The sequence below is a fragment of the Mustela putorius genome, unplaced genomic scaffold (genome assembly GCF_011764305.1).
Source record: "Mustela putorius furo isolate JIRA1106 unplaced genomic scaffold, ASM1176430v1.1 tig00003853_pilon_pilon_pilon, whole genome shotgun sequence".
NCBI classification, from domain to species: domain Eukaryota; kingdom Metazoa; phylum Chordata; class Mammalia; order Carnivora; family Mustelidae; genus Mustela; species Mustela putorius.
In genome coordinates, this window is record NW_025422005.1 from 58,209,764 (window position 1) to 58,222,809 (window position 13,046).

At 34.9% G+C, this 13,046-nt stretch overlaps 1 protein-coding gene across 3 annotated transcripts in view; it reads right to left on the reverse strand.

The window, feature by feature from the left end:
• The window catches only part of PTGER3 (prostaglandin E receptor 3), a 195,818-nt gene that overhangs the window by 155,228 nt on the left and 27,544 nt on the right, over positions 1-13,046 (reverse strand). For 2 of the 3 annotated variants that reach the window (XM_004763017.3, XM_004763015.3), the window contains exon 2: positions 7,629-7,808. The exons of the other annotated variant lie outside the window; for it this stretch is intronic. In XM_004763017.3, coding sequence (XP_004763074.1) covers positions 7,629-7,808 — 180 coding nt within the window. The remainder of the gene's footprint in view (positions 1-7,628; positions 7,809-13,046) is intronic. 3 annotated transcript variants of the gene reach the window in all.

Below are 13,046 nucleotides of genomic sequence, written 5' to 3' on the forward strand. Positions count from 1 at the left end.
TCACAGGGCCACTAGAAGTTAGTTTCCTTGAATCCCCTGGAAATGATAATTTGGGACAATAAACTGAAAAGGTATCCAAAAATGCCCTCCCCTTCCCAAATAACACCCATTCCTTTCTCCAAAATGCAGGTTAACGGCCATCTTCTACAGGAAATGATTTCCTATTTTAGTTTCACCTCTCCTATATGCTTTCTCTAATAGAAGCTCTGATCAAATTCTTTCCTATTCCCTACAAGATTATACATTCATTGACAGCTGAGTTTTTTTTTATTAATTTTTTATTTTTTATAAACATATATTTTTATCCCCAGGGGTACAGGTCTGTGAATCACCAGATTTACACACTTCACAGCACTCACCCAAGCACAGAAAAAAAATCTTTGTGTCTTAACACCTACCGGAATGCTTGGCACATCATAGGTACAACAACAAATACATGTTGAAGGAAAGAACAAGCCTGGAGGACTGGGTTGGATTCTGAGTACCCAACCTCCAAATTGGATTTGCTCAGAACTGGTGTGGATGAGCAAAGTGGTATCGGTGGGCACAACACCCCAAGAATATCTAACGATGTCTGAACCCATGTCCTTCAAGGACCTGAAACTGGGCAATGTCTCATTTTATGGTATGTAGGTTCAAAAACATCGTGGTGATATTTCTGATCTACCAGAAGCTATCATTATGACGTTTATCTGATGCAACAGGGCAAAGTCTATAGAGATCATAAAATCTGGTTGGGAGCCTAGAGCCCCATGGGAGAAGGAACAGTCAGAGCTCTCCCTAATTACCTTTTCTTAGGAGGAAGAAGCCTGGTGCGCTACTTTTGCTGAGGTTGGCCTAGCAGCATATATTCTATAGAACATCTCCTTTCACTAAATAAGGAAGAGGTAGATTGAGCTGAATGAGCACATAGAAGAGAGTATTGGGTAAGTCCAAAGGGTGTCTCTGATAGTAATGAGCTCACACAAATACCCCGGTACAAATCTATCAAAGGGTCTGACTACAAGCAAGGACAATTCTTTGGTTGGCTGTCTATAGATTATACTAGAATCCACAAATGAGAGGATGAACTAAATTGAGAATGATTTATAAATGTGCTTTCGTATTAATAACAAAAAATCTGGGATTATAACATGACTAGATATCACGTTGAAAATAGGAAAAGGGCACCTCAGATCTACAGCAAATCAGTGATAATTTGTACTGTACACAGTTATAGAATGTAAAACAAATTGGTATTATCATTAAGTTAGCATAATGCTGCTGCATATTACATTGTGCTGTTATTTGACAAAGCGTGTCAAATAGGATTTCAAAAATATATTTAACACAATTTCAAAAAATATTCCTGACATGGGTTGGCATCAGGAAAAAAAGACAGGAACATTTCAGAACATTCAACTTTATTTTCCATTGACAAACACAACATGAAAAACACACATTTATTAAGTACACAGAAGAGCTATGACTTGAATGCCATCAAAATTTTGATGTAGTTTTTAGTCTCTTTTATTCTTTGTCTCCACAATCCTGAAGGCTAGCATTTAAAATATACTGGGTGTTTACCTATGGTGGGGATAACTCCAAAAAAACTTTACATGGAGATGACAAAAGTTTATCTTCCCACTTAGTCAAGTGTGTAGGGATAGGAGGCTGAATAGGAAAGATGGAGAAACATACGTTTTCTATGCTGAGTTTTACATTATTGATTAAAGTGTCAATGTTTTCAGTTCTTGCTTAAATATGCCATGTAAATAGTACTTACACTCATTTATTGTAAACAGATGAAGATAATCAGTGCCTATTTTAAACTTTTTTGTGTAAAGAAATGTTAAATATCCAGTAGTTAAATATCCAGCCAATCTACAAATATGCTATTTGTCCATACACATTAGGTAAGAGAAGAGGGAGAAAGTAAAATATTTCATACAAATTCCATATATACATGGAAAGAAGAGAATTTAGTAGTCAGTGATGACTGGAGTGAACTTAACACCTGATCTTACAGAAAAGAATACTGGCCACTCCTTGCTTTTTCCTACTGACATTCACGTGATAAAGATAAACGTGGTGCCTTCCTCTCTTTGATTCTGTGGAAGGGCCTAAAAGGATGAAGAAATTTAACAAATTGCAAATGTATAAGGTTCCCTCCGTGTCTGTCTTTATGTTCTCTACACCCCCTCCCTTTGCGTACTTGACATAAGTACATTTTCAAAAGTTGAAAGAACACTGGAGTGTATCAGTAAGTCATATGCATTTTTCTGTGTTTAACATTATCGCTTTGACTCTACACAAACAGAAAATAAAGAAACCATTTTCAAATAACTGTTGAAGTTTGGTGATTGGCTACTTTTTGTCTAGCTATCTGATCCACTTTAATTAAGAAGCCAAAATATTCTGTTTCTAAAGCAATTGACAAAAGACTGTAAGAGCTGCACTTTTTAAAATGACTTCAGGGGTGGAATCATCTCCAAATGCTCAAAAACTTGGAAAAATCTGATTTTGTTCCTCATGATCATCTCTTTCCTTTCTATCTTTACTCCCATAATAAAATTGTTCCGTCAAAGCAGACTTACTAAAAAACAGACTTAGATCTGTTTCATATATTAAGGCATAAGCATGCTAGAAATATGAAGCTGTTCTCTATCCTCTTAAAAACAATACCAATTTCACCAACAGTAAATATTTCTATTACTTTCTCTTTGTTGAGAAAATGAATAAACAGGTTGGAGGCAAGGGGTTTGGGGCCACAGTCTTGTTCCTAATGACGAAATATGTAATCCAGTAAATATTTAGGTTGTTGATAATATTAAATTGACTTAAAATTTTGAAAATGAAAGAATTTTGATTCTCAATAAAGAAAGTAAGTGATATATAAATGAATATGGATGGTATATATCTGATTCTGTTTTTCCAGATAATCAAAATATACTCAGTTTATGGTATCATTATGTCATGGTTTAAAATTCAACTTGTATAAATTATAAACCTTTAAAATAGAATCTTTATTTTAGGAATTATAAAATAGAGAATATATAAAATAAAAGTTCTGTGCTCTATTGTTCCTTAAAAGAGTAGAGAACAAGGACAAGTGAGAAAGAAAATGTTAAGGGGCATGTTTTGAGGATATCTTTCCATCTGACTTTAACATGAATTGTTGATCTTCTTGTAAAAAAAAAAATAATAATTCCTTAACTCTAGACTTGGGGAAGTCTTTCTGAGAAGGGCATAGTCTCAGTTTTTCCTTTGTCACTTGGAGAACAAGTTCACTCTGCACTATTCTTTTTATTTTCTTCTGTTTTATGCAAGGTGGCTCAATCCAAAAAAAGGTATTCAAAGAAGACAGGTAAAAGATTTTACTGGATAACTAGAGATATGAATTCCTAATAAAACTGAAATCTTTTGAGTAACTCAGCTTAATATGAAATTTCTTATGAAATCAGTATCTATATAAAGGATTCCAATCTAACAGAATTATAATTTTAACATTTTCCCTAATTCTCTGTTTCATGCTTCATATGTAATCACTAGTTAGTTGTCTTAGAATACCGAACTGCGGGGCGCCTGGGTGGCTCAGTGGGTTAAGCCACTGCCTGCAGCTCAGGTCATGATCCCAGGGTCCTGGGATCGAGTCCCGCATCAGGCTCTCTGCTCAGCAGGGAGCCTGCTTCCCTCTCTCTCTCTCTCTCTGCCTGCCTCTCCATCTACTTGTGATTTCTCTCTGTCAAATAAATAAAATCTTAAAAAAAAAAAATCTTTAAAAAAAAAAGAATACCGAACTGCTACAACTCTTTAACAAATGTGCATGTGAGTTTTAGGTTGATTTTCAAATTGGCTCTATCAAAATCTATGTTAGGAAACATCACAGATGTATGCCATCTCTTATCAGAATTTTATTGCAATTCAGATAACAGTCCTCTAAATATAGCCACTGTGTTAAATAGTCCTCCTTTTTAAAATGATATAATCTTATTCATTGCACAATTCTGCACATTTACTAAAACCTCAGTTTTAGCGATTTGGGGATGTATGTGAGCATAAAACCGTCAATAAACATCTCTGAAGATTTGGCATGGGTGATGGTCTAAACTTTTCACATGGGTAAATCATAGAAATTTTAATTTTCCACATTAAGCTTTTAATATGTTCTTAGGAATAAATACTCTGCAATCTTTCTATGTCACTCATCTTCTGGTATCCTGTTTATTTTGAGAACAGCTTTTGGGGTTAAATATTTAAAAATAAATATGAATATATGTGTTTAAACTGTGAACAATAAAAATTTTTCTACTTTCTGTCTCTAATTTAATCCCAGTACAAAAGAACCATTAAGTGATTGCTGACACGGAAAGATTGAAACTAATCACAAATTAGGACTCAAAGCCAACAGATAAAAAGTATCAATGAATAAAAGATCTAATTCACTGGAAAATCTATTATTAGAATATTGTCACAGATTGACCACCTTTGAAAAATAGTTATGTCTTGAGAGTTTCTAGTTGGTCCATCACTCTATGCCAGCATGAGCTTCCACAATTTTATTCTATAACGCAGCCAAGAGATTTTTTATATAATAAATAAATGTACACTTTTTGTGCACTTTTTGATTCATAGTCATTTAAATCTGTCAAGATTTTACAGATCTACTTAAAAATATCCTGGTATACAGCCTTAGGCAAATTTTGATAAATCTTAAGATAAAACATTTAAAGTAGTTTTGAGATATCCACTGCACTGATTTTATTTGAAACATAAAATATTCTTATTGGATATAGCACATCATCCTTCTCGTCTATGACAGCTTAGCTGCATAAATTCATCATTTGGAAAATCAGCCCTGCTATGTACAATCTACAGTAGCTGATTGTACCTTAATTTCTACATTATCCTCACTTTTTCCCAGGTGGTTTCCTAGGCCTTTAATTTTTTTTAAATCAATACTGTCAAGTTAAGAATCATCATAATTTATGCCCACATCTTCTTTTCCTGCTCAGACAGATACATAGATAAACAAAGTATATGAGGAAGAATTTAAAGGCCAATAAACTTAAACTTGGAAGCAGATTTTTAATGCAGTGACTTCAGATGTCTGTTCACTTTCTGACCACATCTAGGGCCTCTGTACAACATTTCTGAAATCTAACTTCGATTATCATCCAAAGGTTGAAATCATTTGGGGCTTATATTTCTTATCAGCTTTTCCCTGGACAAACCAATGGCTGGCCTGATAACAAAACCCATTCCATTTACATCATTTTTCCTTCTCCACTTTCTTTTCAACCTTGTTGAAAAACTGCCAGATGTGTCCACTCCTGCCACGTATCACGGGCAGAAATGTATTGTGAACTTAAGGCTAAGTGTCAGGTTGTTTTGTCTTTATGTATTTCTGCGCTTGGAGGAAAAGTGGTATTTCTTCGACAGTAATCTCCATCTCCATTTGGAAGTATCAGTCTCTTAAATTATTAATACAGATAAAGCACTTTGTTGTACAGTAATATGTTACTACACATTTGAAGGTAAATTCATTTTTCTGAATTAAAGAAACAGAGAGCGTTCACCTCATTAGTATGATGGACTATAATGGCATGTGGCCCTTCAGTCATATGGCAGGCACCTTACCAAGACACACTTGGCTTTGGCAGCCATTCATTCATTCATTCATTGAATAAATGCTGAACTCTTCCTACATTTCAAGTGTTGTACTAGGTGCTGGAAGGGAAAACCCAATCCCACTCGCACCACTTAAGTCCATACCGTGTATGTGTCTATCAGATTATGACCTAGGACCAGAGGACGATTCAAGAGGGAAGGCCTCTTTTCTGTAAGGTCATTTAAGTGCACATTTTTCCTGGGACAAAGGAGGTAGCTTTGTCTAATTCTTCATGAGGTGACTGGTGGGATAATCCAATTCTATATCATAGACAGATTTTATAACAGGGTTTTAGTATTGGGTTCTATATCATCTTTTTTTTCTACAACATAGATTAGTGGAACCATCATGAATTACATAAACACTCTCAGCAGACCTTGTTTATCCACTCAGTTTGACATGGTATTCATAATAATAATAATAAATTGATTATTCCCAACTGACCTGGATGGTTTATATATTAATCTAATAGATATGTAGTACCTATTAAAATCAACTATTCCTCAAATGCCTACTAAACACGAGGGGAAAAGTAGTTACTATAAAGAAATATAAAATAAATCTCAAACTTTTAAAATTAGGAATGCAATAAGGCAAGCTGTAGATTACTATCTTCATGAGAAAATGTTAATGAGTTTGCAAAATGAATGCTCCAAAGGATACAAAGAGCATTTTGTGTAGGTCTCATTTAAAAGATTGTTATGTTTTTGGGGGAAATTTTTCTGTTTGTTTGTTTTTTAAGTGCAACTCTCAAAACTTAGTGTAATAATCTACTTGTGTCAAAAAGATACCTCGCTTAGTTATAAGGTTTGTACACACATAGAGTGTGAGAAAACATATTAATAATAAATATTTAGATACAGAGCTACTTTGAAGAGAGAAGAGAGAAAGTGCTGTGAGGGGTCAATACTATTAATTTTCTAATTCTATAAATAGGCCAAACTATAGAAACTCTTTATGGAAACTTCAAAATATTTAACGGAGTTAGTATTAACTCTATAGAAATTAGAGTTAGTAGTTAAATATCCAGAAGACTAGAGGATACTTTTGGTGGAACAATCAGGGAAGAGAACTAACCACAGTACCTGTATTTAGTTCTCAAATCAGTTCTTAAATAGCATTTTGAAAAATCACTTTCCTGACTCTCCAGATCAGATTCATAAATCTTACCCAGGCTTTTAAGAATGAAAAATATATTCAAAAAGAAGAACATAGAGTGATTTGGATAGTCATAAATCCTGTCATATTTCAAATAAATGCAATTGGCTCTTATATAGGAGTAAACATAATTACCAACACATCCAAAACTTAAACTTCGTTAAGTTCAGCAGATAATTTATGCATTGAGCAATATTTACATCAACACCACTGAATATTATGGATACATTTATGTTTCTTATCCTAATGCAACTTTTTAAAAAATGTAAGGGGAAAAGAGTGACATGGAGCGATAGAAAGAAAGAGAATACAGAAGACCAAGGTCTTTGGACAAAGGCAAATTACCGCCTATCTCTGATGATCTATGCATTCCGTCCCCCATGTACTCAGTACACTGGAATATTAACTTTCCCCACTCCACCCCCACCACAGACCAAGATCATTTATATAACAAAAAATGTTTTCATCCCATAAATAATCACATATTCAGCTACACATGGCAGAGACCCAAAAACACTAGACTGTTAATAATATATTTTCCTTTGTTTGCGTTTCAACACTTTTGGCACATAGGGGATTATCTAGGCTTCTGAGACCATTTAGCCTTATATCAAAATTCTCCTTCGATGCATAAACAGTGGCATGCTAGAGATGCCTAAATTCACAGTAAGGTTTATGGCTACTTTGTTGCCAAAAGCTGTGAACATGCAAGTTGATTAGGTGTTTTCTTTCATGCTCCTGTCTGTATTATTTCATTGGATAATGAGATAGGCTGCCCTTTCTGTCCATCATTAGAGCAGCTGGAGACAGCATTGGCTACCTGACAAAACTTTCGAAGAAGGATCTTTCTTAGCAGCAGATAAACCCAGGGATCCAAGATCTGGTTCAGTGAAGCCAGGCGCACAGCTATTAAGAAGAAGTTGCATTCTTTCAGCTTTTCAGTGTGAGTCTTGCAGTGCTCAACCGATGTCTGATTGAAGATCATTTTCAACATCATTATCTAAGAAAGAGGGACACGTAATTGTTCCAAAGATTAACAAGGTCACATCCATCTCTTCTATACAGCACTTTGCACATGGTTTACGGTAACTTGGTTTTAGATTAAAATGATTAATTCAGGCAAAATTTATATTCATAGGACACAACCCTGAATGAATACAAGGCATTCCTACAGATTTTCCCACATTTTTGGCATTTGACATGATGTAGCTTTTTAAAAAGTACCCATTCTCAGGCTCTTGGTTTTGGGGATTTAAGAAGCTTGAAATTCCAAAAACACATCTCAAAATTAGCTAAGTTCATCTGTCTTGTCACAGAAAGTACCAATAGGTTGACACCCTAATGAAAGCCAACACTTCAACAAACCAAAACATATTTAATCTTAAACTTCAGAAGTTCTGAGAAGAAATTACAGGGAAAAAGGAGAAGCAAAAAGGGGGGAAATAATACTTGTTAGCATTTTCTGAGTCTTACAATTTGCCAGGGCTGTGTCAAGTTCTTCATATGCATTGAATAAACAATGAAGATGGTATTATTACCATCTCCTTTTTACAACTGCAGAAGCTAAGTTAAGTCCTGACATAAAATGGCTGAATCGGACTTAAATGAGGTTTACTAACAACACTTGACATACGCCGCTTCACCTTTTTTTATTGTTATTGTTTTTTTCTCTTCCTCTTCACGATATACACAACACTAGAACTAAACTCCTAGAAGGCAAGATATGAGACTATTTCCCCCCTACTAGTATAGTCTCTATACCTAGACCAATATGTAATAGACAGTGCTCAAAAATAAAATATTTGTGAATAAATATATAATACGACATATATGAATATATGGCATATAACATATATAAGTATATTTATATTTGAATGAATAAATATTTGTAATTTCTATAGACGAGGACAAATGAAGGTTCACATACTTCTCAAAAGGTATTCAGGCTCATTAATAATCAGAAAAATGCAAATTGTGAAGCAATAAGAAACCATTTTACACCCACTAGTTTGACAAAAATGAAGAAAGGAGACTTTTCCAAATGTTGGTATGGGGGTAGAGCAGTAAGGACTCTTTTCCACACCACTGGCTGGCATGTGAACTGGAGTAACCACCTTGGAGAATAAAGTGAGCACTATTTCACCTGCTGCCTGCCAGCCGTCCTGCACCTAGGAATATACCATCCTTAATTCCTGCACCAGGAGTTCTATATATGGCTGTTCATTACAGTGTTACTCACAACAGCAAAAATTCCAGAAAGAAGCCAAACACAAGTTCATATTTGCAAGCGAAGAAAGGTACTGACTTTATAACTGGCTCCTAAATTCATTTTTCTAATTGTGCATGATGATGAAGCCCTTGAAATGTGGCCAGAACAAAGTGAGATGTTGGAATACATAATGACTATCTAATGAAATGATAAGATTTTTGATATATTGTATCAAATACAATACACTATTAAAATCAACATTGCTTCCTTATTATTTTATTATTATTATTATTTTTACTTCTTAAAAGTGCCACTACTGGAAAATTTAAAATTGTATATGGGGCTTGCATTTGTTCCTCACAGTACATTCCACTGAACCCAAGGTATCTCTTGAAGCCCACACATATTTGGATGCTTGTCCTTAGGACATCAAGTTAAAGTCAACATCCCTGGGGCGCCTGGGTGGTTCAGTGCGTTAAGCCTCTGCTTTTGGCTCAGGTCATGATCTCAGGGTCCTGGGATCGAGTCCCACATCGGGCTCCTTGCTCAGCAGGGAGCCTGCTTCTCCCTCTGCCTCTGCCTGCCATTCTGTCTGCCTGTGCTCGCTCTCTCCCCCTCTCTCTCTCTGATAAATAAATAAAAATCTTAAAAAAAATAAATAAAAAATAAAAAAATAAAGTCAACATCCCTGAACATCCAAAACACGCTGCACCACAATCCCACAATCCCAGCAATGGCACTTGCTTGTTTTATAGCCATCCTGGCCCAATATGTCAATTATCTTTGAATGTTCCTTTTGTCTCACCCTCTTCAATGACTTTTGCTCTTGTTCCAACCTCATTCTAGTTCAGCTCCTCCACTCATCTGAACTAGAGCTATAACAGACATCCTAACTAAATTCAGCATCCTAACTAAATTCCAGCTCTAACCAAACCCTCACTAGCTAAAAAAAATTTCAACTTAATCTTTTTGGACAAATTTGACCCACAAATTCTGAAGCCAATCACTGGCAAAGGACATAGAAAATTCCAGGTTTTACTTATAGGACAAATTCATCCCCTGGGGCTTAAACCACCCTACCAACTAGTAACTGAACAAAATTATGGTTCTACAAACAAATAAAAAGAGGGGACTATGTAGACAACCTTCAGACAGTCATATATTTTTACTCTGTAAATTTCTTTCAAAGCAATTTTTTCCAAGGGATTTACTCAATAAAAGCAAAACCCTTGTATAAATAAGTCAATGTTCAGTTGACTTCATTATCTATGTTAATAAGAAACTATAAACACATAAATCTCTAACATCAAGATTAAAGCTTAATAAAATATGGCCTATTTGTATAGTTGTATATATAAGAATTGGGTGAAAACAGAATATAAGATAGTTCATATATATAAAGCTATATTGTCATTATAAATAAATTATGTGAAAATGCAGATTTGTGGAAGGCAATGGAATTATTACTATTAATAATTTACCATTAAATAATCATTAAATTATTTTTAAAACTGTATGTACATAAAAGCATTTCAAACAATTAATGAAAGTTTTATTTAAAGGTGGTAATTGCCTTCATTAACAAGTATAAATTATTATACACCAATTTTTAAAAAATCAATCTACATCAGTATCTTCTGATGCTGACTCACGGTCCTGTGAACTGAGTGCTACCTCTCAGTGTGTACACAGATGGCCGTCAAAGAGATCGACATCTCAGTTCCTAGAACCTGTGAATATGTTATCACATGTGACAAAAAGGATTTTGTAGATATGGTTCATGGTAAGGATCTTGTGATGGGGAGATTCTCCTGGATTACCTGGCTGGGCTCCATGTAATCACATAAATCCTTAAAACCTGAGAACTTTATCCAGCTCTGGTAAGAAAGAGGGAGTCAGAGAGATACAGCGTTGCAGGTTTTTAACATAGAGGAAGGGAGCCATGAATTGAGTTAAGGAATGGAGATGGCTTCTAGAAACTGAAAAAGGTAAGGAAGTAAGTCTCCGATTCTCCTTCAGAGGCTGGAGAAAGGAATGCAGCCCCATGAACAATTTGAGATTAACCCAGTGAGATTCATGTCAGGCTTCTAACAGAATTGCAAGAGGAATTGATCTTGTTTTAAGCCACTAAACTGATACTAATTTGTAAGAGAACTGCTGTAGAAAACTAACACACCTACAGATTGAACTCTCAAAAGATGTGGAGAGGGGATGGGGAGGAATTTGCCTGAAAATGATTTAACCTCTGTCATAGATACAACAGCTCAGTAAGCTTGTTTACTTTGCTCACTTTCTTAGGAAACTTTTTTCATTTTTATTTTTATTTTTTTTTAAGGATTTTATTTATTTATTTGACAGACAGAGATCACAAGTAGGCAGAGAGGCAGGCAGAGAGAGAGAGAGAGAGAGAGAGAGAGGGAAGCAGGCTTCCTGCGGAGCAGAGAGCCCGATGCGGGGCTCGATCCCAGGACCCTGAGATCATGACCTGAGCCGAAGGCAGCAGCCCAAACCACTGAGCCACCCAGGCGCCCCAGGAAACTTTTTTTAAAACGTAAAGTAAAAGTAAGCTTAATCCTAACTCTTATTTAAATAATCTCAATTTTTAAATTTGCAACATGTAAAAATGAACCACTGTTGTTCTAGTAGCATCGATTAAATTTCAGTGTTTGATTAAAAGGTACGAAATCATATTTTCAAAAGTGTTCCTTTAAGAAAAGCATGTCTCTACCAATTCTTTTTTCTCCCTTTTATAAGCTATTAGAAAGGTTGTATTTTGTTCTTTTAACCCCTCACCTCATCCAACAATTAAATATATTTAGCTGCCTACCATCTTCCATGAAGTGCTCTGGGCTTGATCTAGAATCATTGAAAAAAAACTAATTTAGGGCTGTCTGGGTGGCTCAGTCGGTCAAGTGTCTGACCCTTGATTTCTGCTCAGGTCATGATCTCAGAGTCATGAGATTGAGCCCTGCATCAGGTTCCATGCTCAGCATGGAATCAGCTTGAGATTCTCTGTCTTCCTCTGCTTCTCCTCCCACTCTCTCAAATAAATAAAATTTTTTTTGTTTGTTTTTTTACTCTTCTTAAGCTTTATTGTGTTTTATAGAACTATCCCCATCTCCTATTCCCACAGTACTCTCTACCCTCAGTTACAAGAGAAACTAGTACAGGTTTAAATGGATTAGATCAGTCATGTTTTTTCACCTAAGCTGTCTCCTGGGCAGAGCCCATGAATACCTTAGAAGAGAAGTAGGTATGCATGTCTACTAATTAAGTTGAAATACTGTTTGGGCTATGGGTTCCACATGTGATATTTTAATTATGCTACTAAACTGTATAATATCATGATAATAAAATAGATTGACATAACAAAAAGAGACTATAAAATTCACATTTGATCATTTTGATTTTCAAAAGAGCCTTTGTAAGTTACATGCAAAATTATTCCTGCTTCATATTTCTGAGCTGAAATTTCTGGTACTCACATGGCCTACTTCACACAAATATTTTAAAGGAAAAATAAACCTGGGAAAAGCACTCAATTATACAGAGTCTATGAAATAAAGACAGATATGCCAAATAAAATACTTCATGTACAATGATCATATTTTTTTTTCTAAAGGTCCTCACTGAGTGAGTGATCACTATGAAAATTTCAAATAAACAAAGAGTTATCATACTGACATTTCTCTTGGTACAGATCTCCAGAGATTTATGCTTTCTTGACAATTTGTTAATTACCCTTACAAATAAACAGTACAAAATAAAAATGTCAAAACTGAACCTCTGAATTCCCCCTGTGATATGCTATATTTCTCATCCAACAGAAAAAAAAACTTAAAAAAAAAACCAACAAACTCACTTAAATAACATTTTCATTTTTTTAACAAAATGAAGTATTGAAATTCCCCACCTTTTTTAAAAAAATTTTTTATTTTTTATAAACATATATTTTTATCCCCAGGGATACAGATCTGTGAATCACCAGGTTTACACACTTCACAGCACTCACCAAAGCACATACCCTCC